The sequence below is a fragment of the Entelurus aequoreus genome, linkage group LG07 (genome assembly GCF_033978785.1).
Source record: "Entelurus aequoreus isolate RoL-2023_Sb linkage group LG07, RoL_Eaeq_v1.1, whole genome shotgun sequence".
NCBI lineage: Eukaryota > Metazoa > Chordata > Actinopteri > Syngnathiformes > Syngnathidae > Entelurus > Entelurus aequoreus.
The window spans coordinates 3,779,055-3,798,540 of NC_084737.1; the positions used below are offsets into that span (position 1 = coordinate 3,779,055).

The window sequence follows — 19,486 nt, forward strand, 5'->3', positions numbered from 1 at the left end:
GACAGTTGTCAAACATGGCGGACATGTCTGTTACAAGATACTGCAGAAGCAAACAGTAGGGCTACATTGGTATTGGGATCATCTTGCACGGGACAATACACCTTTCATTTAAAATTTTAAAAAAAGTGATAATTATCGAGATCGGATGATATGAATAAATTAATTGTCATCTTTTTTTTTGCCATATTGCCCGGGCCTCAACCCAGTTTGACTGTACTACAATGTAGTACAGGCGGAATTCACCAATACCCATCCAGGGCTCCGACTATAGTTTACTAATGAAAAATAATCTGAAACAATCATCTCAGACAACCTGCTCTGCGGAACATGAATGGAATTCCATTACTGAGGATAAAAAAATCCATGAATTCAGTAGGATGGGGAAAGAGACACATACCTCCCAAAGAACACCACCTTCATGTGCCTCCTGGCGAGCACTTCCCCAATCCCAGCAACCTTGGTCAGGTAACTTCGAACCTCCTGGACCTGCTCTTCTGTGGTAACTGGGTCCAGCTCTTCATTTTTGTGAGCATCTAGCAGGGAGAGCTTTTATTATTTGAACGTCACTTAGAAAAGATTCAACAATACTTTGACCCAAGAACAGACTTCTAGTTGTATTGTTTCCCATGGTAGAAATGTCCTAACATACCAATTTGGAGAATATGAAAGTACTTTATCATTATTAATGTATAACTCACAGTACCAGGGTTAATGGTCTAGTGGTTAAAGGTATTTTGCAGTTACAAAGACAACTAATTACCTTCCAGAAAGGAGGCACTCTCCTTAATGTAGGCCCCTAACTGCTCGAAGATCCCATTAATCTTCTTCTTCGCTGTGACAAAATGCTTGAGTGGCGACGCGTTCACCTCCGCCATCAGTCTCTTATCCTTCTTGCCGTGGACTGTGTTGGTGTTCGGCCGGGGGAAAACCAAAGACATGGCACTGGATGGAGAAGAAACAGAAGAAGAAGCCCATGATCATCAATCCTGACACCAGTGCTGAATCAAATAGTCAAAAATGAGGACGCCCCATGTTGTTCTCATTAAATGATTTTTGTCACTCAAAAGTGCAGATTTTAACCATTGGAATTATTTCTAGAGTTTGAAAATATCCAATGTTGATGTTTAATATTTATGTGTTATTATGCCAAGGTAACTCATTCAACTGCCTGTTTTTATGCTGTTTTACTAGACCCGTGTCACGTGACTTCAAACTTGACACCTCACTGGCTGGTTCTGAGACAGGATTGATCTATAAATATATTTTTACTAACCATAAAAATATATATAGCCAGTTTTTTTTACCGTAAAATCTTCTTGTTTCAATGGTATTTTTGTTAGTTTTTTAATGTTTTAGTGTCTTACTGTTTATGGGAAAAAAACAGTACCAAAGTTGATTTTACAGTAAAAAAAACCCTTATTAAATAATGTTGCGGCCAGATTTGGCCCCTGGGCCCTTGAGCTGGACACTTGTGACTTAGAACTAAAAAAAAAGATTGTTTTTCAAGCCTACTTGAGGTTAATTTACGAGTTAGAATGCATACAAAAATAAAAACATGTGTTCTTGTCCTATGTAAGGATTGTGAATAATAGACTAAATCTGCCCAAAAAGTGCAGTTTTACAAGTGGTCTAAACAAAGGTCTAATAAGTGTGTTGAATGACCAAATAATCAATCAATCAATCAATCAATCAATGTTTATTTATATAGCCCTAAATCACAAGTGTCTCAAAGGGCTGTACAAGCCACAACGACATCCTCGGTACAGAGCCCACATACGGGCAAGGAAAAACTCACCCCAGTGGGACGTCGGTGAATGACTATGAGAAACCTTGGAGAGGACCGCATATGTGGGTAACCCCCCCCCCTCTAGGGGAGACCGAAAGCAACGGATGTCGAGTGGGTCTGACATAACATTGTGAAAGTCCAGTCCACAGTCCAAATAAGGACATTGTACTCTAAACTAACAAGGATGCTGTTTTAGCCAGAGCACATACACTACATTGTCAAAAGTATTTGGCCACCTGCCTTCACTCACATATGAAGTTGAAGTGCCATCCCATGGAATTGTCCAAAATGTTTTGCTATCCTGGAGCATTCAAAGTTCCTCTCACTGGAACTAAGGGGCCAAGCCCAACTCATGAAAAACAACCCCAAACCATAATTCCTCCTCCACCAAATTTCACACTCGGCACAATGCAGTCCGAAATGTAGCGTTCTCCTGGCAACTTCCAAACCCAGACTGGTCCATCAGATTGCCAGGTGGAAAAGCGTGATTCAGCTGCTCGGCCATGGAAAGCCATTCCATGAAGCTCTCTGCGTACTGTACGTGGGCTAATTGGAAGGTCACATGAAGTATGGAGCTCTGTAGCAAGTGACTGTGCAGAAAGTCTTTGCACTATGCTGACCTCTCTGTCAGTTTACGTGGCCTACCACTTGGTGGCTGAGTTGCTGTTGTTCCCAAACTATTCACTTTTCTTATAATAAAGTTGACTTTGGAATATTTAGGAGCGAGGACATTGGATTTGTTGCACAGGTGGCATCCTATGACAGTTCCACGCTGGAAATCACTGAGAGCGGCCCATTCTTTCACAAATGTTTGTAGAAATAGTCTTCATGCCTAAGTGCTTGATTTGATACATCAGGCCAAGTGATTAGGACATCTGGTTCTCATCATTTGGCATACTTGCCAACCCTCCCGATTTTCCCGGGAGAGTCCCGAATTTCAGTCCCCCTCCCGAAAATCTCCCGGGGCCACCATTCTCACAAATTTCTCACGATTTCCACCCGGACAACAATATTGCTACACCATCCTTCACTAGGGATGATGTTTGAAAACTAGCTAGCACAACAGTAAAAGCCGACTTCTCTTGCCATGTTGTGCTACCGTGCTGGTCCCCTTCTTCTCCAGTGTGCTTCACCGGGATGTCCAAAGTGAGCGGCACCTCGTCCATTTTGGTGATGTGTTTGTCGGCTTTTTTTTTTTTTTACAACGCACATAGCAGCACTATATGCTAACTGGGGGCGTGCCTTTAGCGTCCTCTCTCACCTGAAACCTTCACCCTTTAACGTCCTGTTGTAACCAGATCAGAACCATATCCATATTTAAGTGTTACTTCTTTCTAAACTCCTATAGTCATATTTTCATCAGCTAATGTCTCGTCTGGTACAAACTGCTTGCATTCGAGTGTCCTTGATGAGAGAGAACTGTTGAGACTGCCGTAGCATTCCTGAGATAAGGAAACGGAGCGGTGCTGGGCTGGGGGACAGCAGGTGGGGAGGAGGAAGGAGAGGATCACAGCACTTCCGTGGTTTTGAAGGGAGACCGATCTAGACGGGGCGAGGGAACGCTTGTGTACTGGGTTGGTCTCACGTTTGTCTTCAAAGCTTTGACAATAAACCACAAAATACCAACTACTGCCTGGTGTTCAATATAACCTCCAGCTTATTGCCATTAAAAGAATCTGGGAGAGACTAGCAATTTGAATTCCCCATTGGAGGAAGAGCTGGTCAACGCAACAGTCCGCATGCTGTCCTCAGTCACGTCCGCTTTTCCTCCATGTAAACAGCGTGCCGGCCCAGTCACATAACATCTATGGCTTTTGGAACTCAGTGCACACACAACAACCTATCTGGATTCCATAAGGAATCGGTTCGATATGTATATATACATATATATGTATATATATTATGTATGTGTGACCCCCAGTGGGCCTTTTGAATATCTCCCTAATTCTGAGGTCTCAAGGTTGGCAAGTATGTCAGTTAGTGAGCGGCCGAGGGTGGAGTCGACTCTCTCGGTTGCTTTGTTGGGTCTGCTCCTTTCTCTGGCCATGCTCCCTCCACCCCATCAGACGATGGCGTGGAACACCCCCAAGTTGGCAGACCCGTCAGCGATCCTGTTCTGTCTCCCTGTAATGTTTGTCTGATCTTGAATGGGATTGTGCTGAAAATGTTAATTTCCCCTGGGGGATTAATAAAGTAGTTCTGATTCTGAAAAGCCACAAAATGCAAGGGGTCCATCAGACCCACAAACGCTGGCTGAGTAACAACAATATGAACGTTTCTCTGTCAGTTTCTACATCCCACAGGGATTCTTCTTTTGTGTTACTGCACCTGCGGTTCTCACACAAGGTTGCAACATTGTTTGTCAACACTGTCTGCTCTCATTTTCTCGCACATTTGACCCTCTGATGTTCTGTGTACCTACACTCTGTCCTCCTCCTGTCTAGGCCTGCTGTGTGTGTGTGTGTGTGTGTGTGTGTGTGTGTGTGTGTGTGTGTGTGTGTGTGTGTGTGTGTGTGTGTGTGTGTGTGTGTGTGTGTGGTACACAGAACATCAATTTCCACACTTCTGTTAGCCCCGGGTCCAGTGGACCCGGACATCTTATATGTAATAGAAATGTGTAGGGGGGGCAGAGGTGGGTAGTAACGGGCTACATTTACTCCGTTACATCTACTTGAGTAACTTTTGGCATAAATTGTACTTCTAAGAGTAGTTTTAATGCAACATACTTTTACTTAAGTATATTTATAGAGAAGAAACGCTACTTTACTCCGCTCCATTTATCTACATTCAGCTCGCTACTCACTACTGATTTTTATCCATATGTTAATGCAGGCTTTGTTTGTTTTGCTTTGTCAGACAGACCTTCAAAGTAGGATCTATGCATGCCTGCGTTTCACCAATCAAATGCAGTCACCGGTGACGTTTGACTCCGTTTCACCAATCAAATGCAGTCACCGGTGACGTTTGACTCCGTTTCACCAATCAAATGCAGTCACCGGTGACGTTTGACTCCGTTTCACCAATCAAACAGAGCCAGGCGGTCACATGATTAACTGCACATAAAGTTTCAGCGGCAACAAGCTTAAGCTTACATGAACTCAACGTCAAATTTGAGGAAGCACATGGCGGTAAGTAACGTTAGTAGATATTTTGGCTGTCACCGTAGGCTGATGTTAGCTTCCCTGCTATGAATCACTGTCAAATGTACATCGTGTGGGGACATTTATTAACCCACTGCAGCCTCATAGAGACAGACAAAGACACACACACACACACACACACACACACACGCATGCATAGAAACACCAATCAGTGTGTTCCCAGGTGCAGCCCACACCTATCAGTTTATGGTTTGCGTAAAGGCTAACTTGTTATTTTCCTTTGTAATCTGTGCCTACTGAGCCTATGGTGCTGTTAAGTTATTGTGGCTCAATTTGCCTTCATTTTTTTTATGTTAATGTATTATTATTTAATATATATTATTGTTTTAGTTGCTTAAGAGATATTCCTGGCTCTGAATTTGCTCATCGCTATTTTTATTTTTTTGTGCATTATTTGTTGCCGTCATCATTAAACCAACAGGTTACTCATCAGTTACTCAGTACTTGAGTAGTTTTTTCACAACATACTTTTTACTTTTACTCAAGTAAATATTTGGGTGACTACTCCTTACTTTTACTTGAGTAATAAATCTCTAAAGTAACAGTACTCTTACTTGAGTACAATTTCTGGCTACTCTACCCACCTCTGAGGGGGGGTGTATGGTGTGTGGTCATTAAATATGTATTCTGATATATGTTCTTTACAGAAAATGAGCCAAAGTCAGTGAGTCTCAGTTGGAAAAATTAATTAATTGTATAATTTTTTTTTTAAATAAAAAATGAAATCGGGTCCCACAGACCCGAACACCACACAACATCATCCCTAGTGGCAAAATACTTGTGGCAACATAGTGTATGTGCATATTTCTACCAACGATGACAAGTGTTTACAATCAGCGGCTTAAAAGGTTGGTTTTGATGCAAAAATAAGTGAGATAATACAATGAAAGTACATGAGAATATAAGTTAGTGTTGCATTTGATCACTGCGTCATTTGCAGTTACTTGTCAGGGCCAGCTAGCATGGACTGCATTCTGACATGTACATCATTAAAGAAAATATAACAGCCAAGTAGAGGTTATTAAAGAAAATATAACATCTAAGTAGAGGTCATTAAAGCAAATAGAGGTGCTATGTTGTCTTACCGTGGATGGAGCTCTCCTTTCACAAATAATCCTCTTTCATGCTGCTTCTTCAACACACTGACTACTAATTATTAGCAAGAAGCTGTCCGTCTTGGTTCACCGTCGCTCTGTAGTGTGGTGGAGAGTCAAACCAACATTGTAATCAACATGTTTCGGCACGATGTGACAACAATGTCGCGGACATGACAATGTTATAATGTTACAATGTTACTGACGCCCCTCGGCCTCTTCCGGGGTGTCTCGCCAGCGGATGTGCTCATGCAACTTGTCGCCCCCTGCTGCTCTGGAGTAGAACTGCAAGGTAAGTAGAACTGTAAGGCAGTGGTTCTCAACCTTTTTTCAGTGGTGAACATTTTTTCAAGTCAAGTACCCCCTAATCATAGCAAAACATTTTTGGTTGAAAAAAAGAGATAAATAAGTCAAATACAGCACTATGTCATCAGTTTCTGATTTATTAAATTGTATAACAGTGCAAAATATTGCTCATTTGTTGTGGTCTTTCTTGAACTATTTGGAAAAAAATATATAAAAATAAGTAAAAACTTGTTGAAAAATAAACAAGTGATTCAATTATAAATAAATATTTCTACACAGAAGTAATAATCAACTTAAAGTGCCCACTTTGGGGCTTGTAATAGAGATCCATCTGGATTCATGAACTTCATTCTAAACATTTCTTCACAAAAAAATAAATCTTGTAACATCAATATTTATGGAACATGACCACAAAAAATCTAGCTGTCAACACTGAATATTGCATTGTTGCATTGTAATGAATGGAATAGCCTACTTGATTTGATGTTCAGTTTATGAACTTACATTCATATTTTGTTGAAGTATTATTCAATAAATATATTTATAAAGGATTTTTGAATTGTTGCTATTTTTAGAATATCTAAAAAAAATCTCCCGTACCCCTTGGCATACCTTCAAGTACCCCCAGGGGTACGCGTACCCCCATTTGAGAACCACTGCTGTAAGGTAAGTAGAACTGTAAGGTAAGTAGAACTGGCAGCTAAGGTCAGTCATTATTGGGGACCACGCAGAGAGAAATGTGTTTTTTTATGCCACTAAAGCTGTGTTTTTCATCCTTTTTGGAGCCAAGGCACATTTTTTCCGTTGATAAAAATGCGGAGGCACACCACCAGCAGAAATCATTAAAAAACGAAACTCAGTTGACAGTAAAAAGTGGTTGTGGCAATTGTTGGATATGACTTTAAAGCATAACCAAGCATGCATCACTATAGCTCTTGTCTCAAAGTAGGTGTACTGTCACCACCTGTCACATCACACCCTGACTTATTTGGACTTTTTTGCTGTTTTCCTGTGTGTAGTGTTTTACTTCTTGTCTTGCGCTCCTATTTTGGGGGCTTTTTCTCTTTTTTTGGTATTTTCCTGTAGCAGTTTCATGTCTTCCTTTGAGCGATATTTCCCGCATCTACTTTGTTTTAGCAATCAAGAATATTTCACTTGTTTTTATCCTTCTTTGTGGGGACATTGTTGATTGTCATGTCATGTTCGGACGTATTTTGTGTACGCCGTCTTTGCTCCACAGTAAGTCTTTGCTGTCGTCCAGCATCCTGTTTTTGTTTAGTTTGTAGCCAGTTCAGTTTTAGTTTGGTTCTGCATAGCCTTCCCTAAGCTTCAATGCCTTTTTTTAGGGGCACTCACCTTTTGTTTATTTTTGGTTTAAGCATAAGACACCTTTTTACCTGCACTCTGCCTCCCGCTGTTTCCGACATCTACAAAGCAATTAGCTACCTGCTGCCACCTACTGATATGGAAGAGTATTACACGGTTACTCTGCCCAACTCTAGACAGCACCGACACTCAACAACAACACATCATTTGCAAAAAATATGTTTTACCCCAAATAGGTGAAATTACATAATATCCCACGGCACAGTGGTTGAAGTACACTGCACTAAACTAAAAAAATATATATTTGTAATTTTTAGAAAATATTTTTGGAAGTAGAATTGTCTCACATCAACTTATATATATCAATATGGTATTAATACATATGCATATATTAATATACAAATAAAAATGTGATATACAAATAAATCATTTGTATAAATAAACGCGTATTTGTAAATATATTTCTGAGATTTGAAAATATATACAAATAAAATTTATAAACATAAAAATGTGACATAAATAAATCAAGAATTTGTATAAATAAACATGTACTTGTAAATATATTTTTGAGATTTGAATATAAATATGCTTGATTTTATTGAATTTGCCTCCCACAAACCAGACACACAAATAAATGTGACCTACACTCCCCTGAACAACCAGCAGAGGCCACTGCAGCCTGGTAAGAGATGAGTATCTCCATCGGGTCATGAAACTGCATTAATTGATACAATCAAATAAGCAGCTTGCACGATCTTTCAGATGAACTGGATAAATTAGCATTAGCTAATACAACGCTAACGTTAGCTAGCTCAGGCCCGTTGTGGGTTCTCTCTGGAAAGACGTGGATTGTTTTTGTGCAGAGAACTCCGGGCATTTTGCATATAATGCTCTGTGACCCAGACCGCTCTGGGTCAAGTTTATTTATACAAATGGTTTATTTATTTGTATATCACATTTGTATTTGTATATTTATTAATATACGCATATCATATTGATGTATATAAATTGATGTGAGACAATTCTACTTCCATAAATATGTTTTCAAAAAATAAAGTTTTGGTGGTAAATCTTTTTGTTGCAAATCTTTTACGATTTAGATCAGGGGTCATCAACGCGGTGCCCGCGGGCACCAGGTAGCCCGTAAGGACCAGATGAGTAGCCCGCCGGCCTGTTCTAAAAATAGCTCAAATAGCAGCACTTACCAGTGAGCTGCCTCTATTTTTTAAATTGTATTTATTTACTAGCAAGCTGGTCTCGCTTTGCCCAACATTTTTAATTCTAAGAGAGACAAAACTCAAATAGAATTTGAAAATCCAAGAAAACATTTTAAAGACTTGGTCTTCACTTGTTTAAATAAATTCATTAATTTTTTTACTTTGCTTCTTATAACTTTCAGAAAGACAATTTTAGAGAAAAAAGACAACCTTAAAAATTATTTTAGGATTTTTAAACACATATACCTTTTTACCTTTTAAATTCCTTCCTCTTCTTTCCTGACAATTTAAATCAATGTTCAAGTAAATTTATTTTTTTTATTGTAAAGAATAAAAATAAATTTTAATTTAATTCTTCATTTTAGCTTCTGTTTTTCCGACGAAGAATATTTGTGAAATATTTCTTCAAACTTATGATTAAAATTCAAAAAAATTATTCTGGCAAATCTAGAAAATCTGTAGAATCAAATTTAAATCTTATTTAAAAGTCTTTTGAATTTCTTTTAAAATTTTTGTTCTGGAAAATCTAGAAGAAATAATGATTTGTCTTTGTTAGAAATATAGCTTGGTCCAATTTGTTATATATTCTAACAAAGTGTAGATTGGATTTTAACCTATTTAATCAAAATTCTAAAATTTTCTTAATCAGGAAAAATTACTAATGATGTTCCATAAATTCTTTTTTTAAGTTTTTCTCTTCTTTTTTTCGGTTGAATTTTGAATTTTAAAGAGTCGAAATTGAAGATAAACTATGTTTTAAAATGTAATTGTCATTTTGTTCGTGTTTTCTCCTCTTTTAAACCGTTCAATTAAGTGTAAATATCATTAATTATTAATAATAACATAGAGTTAAAGGTAAATTGAGCAAATTGGCTATTTCTGGCAATTTATTTAAGTGTGTATCAAACTGGTAGCCCTTCGCATTAATCAGTACCCAAGAAGTAGCTCTTGCTTTCAAAAAGGTTGGTGACCCCTGATTTAGATGTTCGGTGCGATGCCAGGCATAGAAAACACGCTTTATCAGTATCATGCAGTTTGATGCTTCAAACCTCGCTTCGAAAAGCTGTGCACTACAAAACGGGCTCATTGTAGTCTTTAATTCTACTTTCCTCATTATTAAAAAAAACAATCAGCACAAATTGTTTAGTTCATTTTTTGTAGTTGTGTTTCATATATTGTGCCAATTTGAATGTAATATTGTTTGAGTTTAATTTCATTTATTTTTCAGTATTAACTGGTTCAAGTCGGTCCAAAAATGTAAGGATTTTTTTTGGGGGGGGGCAAGTTTCAGGAAAAGGAATGCACTTTAAATATTTTGTTCATTGTTGTAAGTAGAGATGTCCGATAATATCGGTCTGCCGATATTATCGGCCGATAAATGCGTTAAAATGTAATATCGGAAATTATCGGTATCGTTTTTTTTATTATCAGTATCGTTTTTTTTTAATTTATTAAATCCACATAAAAAACACAAGATACACTTACAATTAGTGCACCAAGCCAAAAAACCTCCCTCCCCCATTTACACTCATTCACACAAAAGGGTTGTTTCTTTCTGTTATTAATATTCTGCTTCCTACATTATATATCAATATATATCAATACAGTCTGCAAGGAATACAGTCCATAAGCACACATGATTGTGCGTGCTGCTGCTCCACTAATAGTACTAACCTTTAACACTTAATTTTACTCATTTTCATTAATTACTAGTTTCTATGTAACTGTTTTTATATTGTTTTACTTTCTTTTTTATTCAAGAAAATGTTTTTAATTTATTTATCTTATTTTATTTTATTCATTTTTTTTAAAAAGTACCTTATCTTCACCATACCTGGTTGTCCAAATTAGGCATAATAATGTGTTAATTCCACAACTGTATATATCGGTTGATATCGGAATCGGTTGATATCGGTATCGGTAATTAAAGAGTTGGACAATATCGGCATATCGGATATCGGCAAAAAGCCATTATCGGACATCCCTAGTTGTAAGGTGATCTATAGTGTTTTTTGTTGTCTGTAACGTTAAATAAAGACAGAATTTTAAGCAGAGGTGTACTTATAACAATTTCATAGACAAATGATATTTATAGTCTTGGCAAAGGGGGAGTGGGAGACACAAAATGTTTTCTTTTCCCTAGGGGGGCGTACCAGAAAATAATTGAGAATGAATTGAAGAACACTGCAGTGTAAAACAGCACATTTGTCAACATAAACAAGTATCAAATAATTACTTACACATACAACATCTCCAAGGCTTCTAGAAACATGTTAGAAAAGTATCCAGTAACAAACGTGTTCACATCCTTCACCTTACTGCATGGTGCTGAACTTCATTCATTATTGTGATGAATAGATGATCACTCCACTTCATAAGGTTGGTGTTTTCTTTTCATCCGCCATGGTTCTCGATGTCATTTCACTTTGAAATATCAAAAGTAGATACTATGATTTGTGCTCATGTATCAGATTAATACACAATATTGCCAAAAGTATTTGGCCGCCTGCCTTGACTCACATATGAACTTGGAAGTGCCATCCCATTCCTAACCCATAGGGTTCAATATGACCGTTTGCAGCTATTACAGCTTCAACTCTTCTGGGAAGGCTGTCCACAAGGTTGCAGAGTGTGTTTATAGGAACTGTCCACCATTCTTCCAAAAGCGCATTGGTGAGGTCACACACTGATGTGCCTGGCTCTCAGTCTCTGTTCTAATTCATCCCAAAGGTGTTCTATCGGGTTCAGGTCAGGACTCTGTGCAGGCCAGTCAAGTTCATCTACATTAGAGTCTGTCATCCATGTCGTTATGGACCTTGCTTTGTGCACTGGTGTACAGTCATGTTGGAAGAGGAAGGGGCTCGCTCCAAACTGGTCCCACAAGGTTGGGAGCATGGAATTGTCCAAAATGTTTTGGTATCCTGGAGCATTCAAAGTTCCTTTCACTGGAACTAAGAGGCCAAGCCCAACTCCTGAAAAACAACCCCACACCATAACTGACCCCTCTCTGCCAGTTTACCTGGCCTACCACTTGGTGGCTGAGTTGCTGTTGTTCCCAAACTCTTCACTTTTCTTATAATAAAGCCGACAGTTGACTTTGGAATATTTAGGAGCGTGGAAATTTCCCGACTGGATTTGTTGCACAGGTGGCATCCTATGACAGTTCCATGCTGGAAATCACTGAAAGCGGCCCATTCTTTCATAAATGTTTGTAGAAACAGTCTCCATGCCTAAGTGCTTGATTTGATACACCGGGCCAAGTGATTAGGACACCTGGTTCTCATCATTTGGATGGGTGAACACCATACTTTTGGCAATATAGTGTATCGGTATCGGCCATTACTCAAGGCTCCAATGAAATTAACTCCCCCCCCCCCCTTGTTGGGGGTGGGGGGTTACCCACATATGCGGTCCTCTCCAAGGTTTCTCATAGTCATTCACATCGACGTCCCACTGGGGTGAGTTTTTCCTTGCCCGTATGTGGGCTCTGTACCGAGGATGTCGTTGTGGCTTGTGCAGCCCTTTGAGACACTTGTGATTTAGGGCTAGGGATGGGTATCGAGTATCGATTGGAACCGGGACTAACTTTCCGATTCTCCCGGAATCGTTCAAAAGTTTAAATTTCAATTCGTAGTTTCGATACCCAGTCCGCCGACCGGAAAAAAAGAATAAGTCTGCCGACCGGAAGAAGAAGCCGCCCACCGCCGGAAGTGTTAGCATAGCCGAGCCTATGTAGCCGAGCGAGTCAGTCAAGCATGGATAGCGGGCGTCGGCGGTCGAAAGTGTGGCTTTATTTTACTAAAAAAAAATGAAATATCGGCGAAATGTAACACGTGCGACAGGACTGTTTCATGCTTAGGAGGGTGCACGTCGAACATGATGAAGCACCTCTGAGTTCATGGAGTACAAATAAATGCGTGTCCCGTCTTCGACGCGCTGCGCCGACCGTCCTCCTCTGGCTCCGACGCCCAGCCTGCCACCTCGGTGACTGCACTGCAGTCCGAATCCGGTAAGTAAAACAATATACATGCAATAAATAATGTGTTTTGCGCCAACGTTGAGGCAGCTAACAAATTAGCCCGCATATTTTTCCATAGACAATTTACAAGCTGCTAGCCAGGCTCCGCGATGTGCTCAGCGTACTCCGTTCACCGTAGCGGCAATGGGGAAGATGTCGGTGCCACAGACGGAAGAGTGCCACAGAAAGGTCACTGCCCACATAGTCAAAAGACTGCATCCCTTTTCAGAGGTGGAATCTCCAACATTTAGGTTAGTTAAGCAATAACGTTAGAGCTAAGCTAATTGATACTGGGCTAAACAGTAACAGCAACATTACATGTTTGTTTATGTTTGCAGGGATATGGTGAAAACTCTCAACCCAAAATACATACCACCTTCCAGGGACTACCTGTCAAACACATTGATCGCGGCATGGTAGAAGAAGAATCGGAACCGAGAATCGCCAGGAACCGGAATCGAAACAAAGAATCGGAATCGGAATCGTTCAAATTCAAACGATACCCAACCCTATTTAGGGCTATATAAATAAACATTGATTGATTGATAACTTTTATGGACAGAATTTCTAGGCGCAGTCAAGGCGTTGAGGGGATCCGGTTTGGTGGCTGCAGGATTAGGTCTCTGCTTTTTGCAGATGATGTGGTCCTGATGGCTTCATCTGGCCAGGATCTTCAGCTCTCACTGGATCGGTTCGCAGCCGAGTGTGAAGCGACTGGGATGAGAATCAGCAACTCAAAGTCCGAGTCCATGGTTCTCGCCAGGGAAAGGGTGGAGTGCCATCTCCAGGTTGGGGAGGAGACCCTGCCCCAAGTGGAGGAGTTCAAGTACCTGGGAGTCTTGTTCACGAGTGAGGGAAGAGTGGATGGTGAGATCGACAGGCGGATCGGTGCAGCGTCTTCAGTAATGCGGACGCTGTATCGATCCGTTGTGGTGAAGAAGGAGCTGAGCCGGAAGGCAAAGCTCTCAATTTACCGGTCGATCTACGTTCCCATCCTCACCTATGGTCATGAGCTTTGGGTAATGACCGAAAGGACAAGATCACGGGTACAAGCGCCCCAAATGAGTTTCCTCCGCCGGGTGGCGGGTCTCTCCCTTAGAGATAGGGTGAGAAGCTCTGCCATCCGGGAGGAACTCAAAGTAAAGCCGCTGCTTCTCCGCATGGAGAGGAGCCAGATGAGGTGGTTCTGGCATCTGGTCAGGATGCCACCCGAACGCCTCCCTAGAGAGGTGTTTAGGGCACATCCGACCGGTAAGAGGCCACGGGGAAGACCCAGGACACGTCGGGAACGCCTCGGGATCCCCCGGGAAGAGCTGGACGAAGTGGCTGGGGCATACTTGCCAACCCTCCCGTTTTTAGCGGGAGAATCCCGGTATTCAGCGCCTCTCCCGACAACCTCCCTTCTCCCGACAAACTCCCGGTATTCAGCCGGAGCTGGAGGCCACGCCCCCTCCAGCTCAATGCGGACCTGAGTGGGGACAGCCGTCCTCACGTCCGCTTTCCCAGCAGCTTGCCTGCCCAATGACGTCATAACATCTACGGCTTTTAGAGAGTAGAGTGCACAACAAGCAGAGAGAGTTCTTGCTTTCTTATGTGGGTTTATTGTTAGGCAGTTTCATTAACGTCCTCCCAGCGCGGTAACAACACACAACAACACACGTCACGTTTAGTCTACCGTAAACAGCAATGTTGTGACACTCTTAAGCAGGACAATACTGCCATCTACCGGATAGCCTGCAGAACACTCAAATTCAAGTATGTCTTTTATTTATATGTATAATAAAATAAAAAATAAAAATAAAATATATATATAGCTAGAATTCACTGAAAGTCAAGTATTTCATACATATATATATACACTACTGTTCAAAAGTTTGGGGTCAATTTTGTGTTTGAGCCTTCATTTCTAAGAACAAGAATAGACTGTCGAGTTTCAGATGAAAGTTCTCTTTTTCTGGCCATTTTGAGCGTTTCATTGACCCCACAAATGTGATGCTCCAGAAACTCAATCTGCTCAAAGGAAGGTCAGTTTTGTAGCTTCTGTAACGAGCTAAAGTGTTTTCAGATGTGTGAACATGATTGCACAAGGGTTTTCTAATCATCAATTAGCCTTCTGAGCCAATGAGCAAACACATTGTACCATTAGAACACTGGAGTGATAGTTGCTGGAAATGGGCCTCTATACACCTATGTAGATATTGCAACAAAAAGCAGACATTTGCAGCTAGAATAGTCATTTACCACATTAGCAATGTATAGAGTGTATTTCTTTCAAGTTAAGACTAGTTTAAAGTTATCTTCATTGAAAAGTACAGTGCTTTTCCTTCAAAAATAAGGACATTTACATGTGACCCCAAACTTTTGAACGGTAGTGTATATACAGTATATGTGAAATACTTGATTTGGTGAAGTCTAGCTGTAAATATACTCTCCTCTTAACCACGCCCCCCACCTCCCGATATTGGAGGTCTCAAGGTTGGCAAGTATGGGCTGGGGAGTGGGAAGTCTGGGCTTATCTGCTTAGGCTGCTGCCCCCGCGACCCGACCTCGGCTAAGCGGAATAAGATGGATGGATGAAAGGTGGCATCCTATGACAGTTCCACGCTGGAAATCACTAAAAGCGGCCCATTCTTTCACTAATGTTGGTAGAAACAGTCTCCATGCCTAAGTGCTTGATTTGATACACCGGGCCAAGTGATTAGGACACCTGGTTCTCATCATTCGGATGGCTGGCCTAATACTTTTGGCAATATAGTGTAGGGGTCGGCAACCCAAAATGTTGAAAGAGCCACATTGGACCAAAAATACAAAAACAAATCTGTCTGGAGCCGCAACAAATAAAAAGCCATATTACATACAGATAGTGTGTCATGAGATATAAATTGAATTAAGATGACTTAAAGTAAACTAAATGAGCTCAAATATAGCTACAAATGAGGCATAATGATGCAATATGTACATATAGCTAGCCTAAATAGCATGTTAGCATCGATTAGCTTGCAGTCATGCAGTGACCAAATATGTCAGATTAGCACTCCACACAAGTCAATAACATCAACAAAACTCACCTTTGTGCATTCATGCACAACGTTTAAAGTTTGGTGGACAAAATGAGACAAAAAAAGAAGTGGCATAAAACACGTCCTAGAAAGTCGGAGAAAGTTATACATGGAAACAAACTAAGGTGAGTTCAAGGACCGCCAAAATTAGTAGGACAAAACGGCGCTCGCCAAATACTCGAATCAGTGAAGCATTTTTAATACAAACAGTGTGCTTTATAACAATTAGGGAGGTTTGTGTCATGTTTGTCCTCCTACAGAAACCATATTAGAACAAAAAAAAATTTTTTTTCCCCCTCATCTTTTTCCATTTTTCATACATTTATGAAAAAGTTCCAGAGAGCCACTAGGGCGGCGCTAAAGAGCCGCATGCGGCTCTAGAGCCGCGGGTTGCCGACCCCTGATATAGTGTATTACTCAAGGCTCCAACATTAGTATCAGAAGTGAAAAAGTTGTATCGGGACGACATTGTTGGTATTCCTTTGTTCCAAATGAAAACAACAACTTAAGAGTCAATCTACATATTTATTTTTGTTTTACTTTGTTTAGACAATAGAAAAAAAATGACAATCCTCCCGGTGGTCAATGCTGGGACATGATCATGAAAAAGGTGTGTTCACAGCAGTCCAGAGTATTGATCATTTCCAGCATTTACTTAGTGGTAAACAAAGGTTAAGTTGTTGAAAGGTCTGCGACTATCTAACCCGCAGTGGAACAAGGTACAGGCGTGACCCTGCGAGTACCTTGTTGTCGCTTCATTTTCATGCACGTCTTGAAAAAGATGCACAATGTTCATACGGACATGACAATAGGCAACATTGCAGACAACTTCCAGTGTGAGCATTCGGGACAGCGAAACACAGGATTTACATGAAGCTGAGTAACTATGAACAAATGTACAGTATCAGAAGACATGTGGAAATGAACAGTCTTGTTAAAAATGGACGTGTGGTCCAATTAATCGAGGACTGCGTTTGTCATTCCTTCTATTGTCAGCAAGCATCCCGACACAAAAAAGGTGATCCAGTTCGAGACGCGGAACAGACGAGGCAGTGAGGTTCATTTCGCTTGTGTCCCTGGCAGGCACACCAGGCCAAAGTTGCATTTTTTGCCTCATTCCTGTGAGAATCCTGCGTGTGACTGAAGCGTTAAAGGGGAACTGCACTTTTTTAGGCGGGGGGATTTTGCATATCGCTCAAAATCGTTATGAGAGACGAGAACACACGTCTTTTTTTTCTTCTGGATTTTAAAAAACGCTCGGAAGATGCGGGTAAGGGGAGTCACCGTTGTAGCCGTTGGTTTTATATCCACACTGCAAGTATATATATCATATAGTAACAGACATGTTCATAACAATATTCAGTGTTTTGGTCATTTTCATCATCGCTGAGACTGATCTCTTCCGAGCACTGAGATGGGTAGGTTGTGAGTTCAAACCCCGGCCGAGTCATACCAACGACTAGGGATGTCCGATAATGGCTTTTTGCCGATATCCGATATTGTCCAACTCTTTAATTACCGATACCGATATCAACCGATATATGCAGTCGTGGAATTAACACATTATTATGCCTAATTTGGACAACCAGGTATGGTGAAGATAAGGTACTTTTTTAAAAAAATGAATCAAATAAAATAAGATAAATAAATTAAAAACATTTTTTTGAATAAAAAATAAAGTACAACAATATAAAAACAGTTACATAGAAACTAGTAATTAATGACAATTTGTAAAATTAACTGTTAAAGGTTAGTACTATTAGTGGAGCAGCAGCACGCACAATCATGTGTGCTTACGGACTGTATCCCTTGCAGACTGTATTGATATATATTGATATATAATGTAGGAAGCAGAATATTAATGACAGAAAGAAACAACCCTTTTGTGTGAATGAGTGTAAATGGGGGAGGGAGGTTGTTTGGGTTGGTGCACTAATTGTAAGTGTATCTTGTGTTTTTTATGTGGATTTAATAAAATAATTTTTTTTATAAAAAAACACGATACTGATAATAAAAAAACCGATACCGATCATTTCCGATATTACATTTTAACGCATTTATCGGCCGATATCGGCAGACCGATATTATCGGACATCTCTACCAAAGACCATAAAAATGGGAGCCATTACCTCCCTGCTTGGCACTCAGCATCAAGGCTTGGAATTGGGGGTTAAATCACCAAAAAAAGTATTCCCGGGCGCGGCCACCGCTGCTGCTCACTGCTCCCCTCACCTCCCAGGGGGGTGATCAAGGGTGATGGGTCAAATGCAGAGAATCATGTCGCCACACCTCGTGTGTGTGTGACAGTCATTGCTACTTTAACTTTATAACAATATTCACCGTGTTTGGTCATTTTAATCATCGCGGAGACTGATTTCAGTTTCCATAGCAACGCACTTCCGACTTCTGGCAACAAATGTGCTCCTACTTCTGGAAACCAAGACGTGTGTCTTCCAATCATGGCAGATTCGGTAACAAACAAAAAGACGACTGTTTCTGGACAAATGAGGATCTTACGACCTTAATCTTTTTGAAGCTGAATATACGGAGGATGAACTGCTGCTTCTAGAAGCCAGCCCGAAGGAAGAGTGAGACGCTGGAGCCGAGAGAGTGAGCTGAAAGTGACTTGAAGTTGCAAAATGTGGAATTTGCCAAGCTATTTTGACGTAAATGGAGTGCTTACCCAAATAAACCGGGAAAAAAATGTCCCCGGCCAGCTGGACCAAACAGACTACTGTACAATCGAGTGATTCACTAAGCCAGCTTGTTTCTTGGCGTGGTTAGCCGTTACGGCTAATACCGTAGCGCGCTAGAAATGAGACGCCCTCAGTGTTCTCTCTTACAATAACAACATTGTACATCTTGGTTCTTACACAGGTCACGGAATGCAAATGAAGTATTGTTGACGGTTTTTGAATGCATTTCAAAGTGATTTAGAGGTAAAAGTGATTGCTAACCATTGAGAACGAGACGACTTTTACAAGTTAGGATGCAAAACACAACAACCTTTTGTCTTCTTGTCTCTCATATTGATAGTGAACCATAGGCAAAAATCCCCCCCCCCCCCAAAAAAAAAAGTGCAGTTCCCTTTTTTAAGGAGTAAGGACTATCCAGGACTAGCTGCAGTGTGCTCACACAACCACCAGGGAGCATCTGTAAGCAGATAATACTGTTCGGACTTATCAGGCGGGTAGTGCGTTATTAGTTGACACTTGAAGTGAGGGATGAGGCAAAAAAGGAACCCAGACCTGTGTCCCTACGTGTAACACTTACAGGCTAAAGTGGTACTGAGGTACTCTCCAACACTAGAACTACAACGTAGTCCTAGACGTGTTCGATAAGCAGTGGCCTGTCACTGCTGAGGTAGTAAATAAGTAGAAATATCATTCAAAAAGGAATACACGTATCCTGTCCTTCGCTAACAGTCTTCTTCAGTGGTAAGTTGCCTAACTGTTACAGCTTCAAACACTTGATATGACAAGAGGTAGAATGTTTAAGTTATTACATCAATGTCTGCCA

At 40.6% G+C, this 19,486-nt stretch overlaps 1 protein-coding gene across 3 annotated transcripts in view; it reads right to left on the reverse strand.

The window, feature by feature from the left end:
* mfn2 (mitofusin 2) overlaps positions 1 to 11,314 on the reverse strand; it is a 60,487-nt gene extending 49,173 nt beyond the window's left edge. For 2 of the 3 annotated variants that reach the window (XM_062052419.1, XM_062052420.1), the window contains exons 1-3: positions 6,033 to 6,229; positions 761 to 942; positions 398 to 533 (exon numbers count right to left, since the gene is read on the reverse strand). In XM_062052419.1, coding sequence (XP_061908403.1) covers positions 398 to 533; positions 761 to 938 — 314 coding nt within the window. In that variant the 5' untranslated portion in view covers positions 939 to 942; positions 6,033 to 6,229. The other variant, XM_062052418.1, reaches the window with a different exon arrangement.
* Positions 11,315 to 19,486: the final 8,172 nt, after the last annotated feature.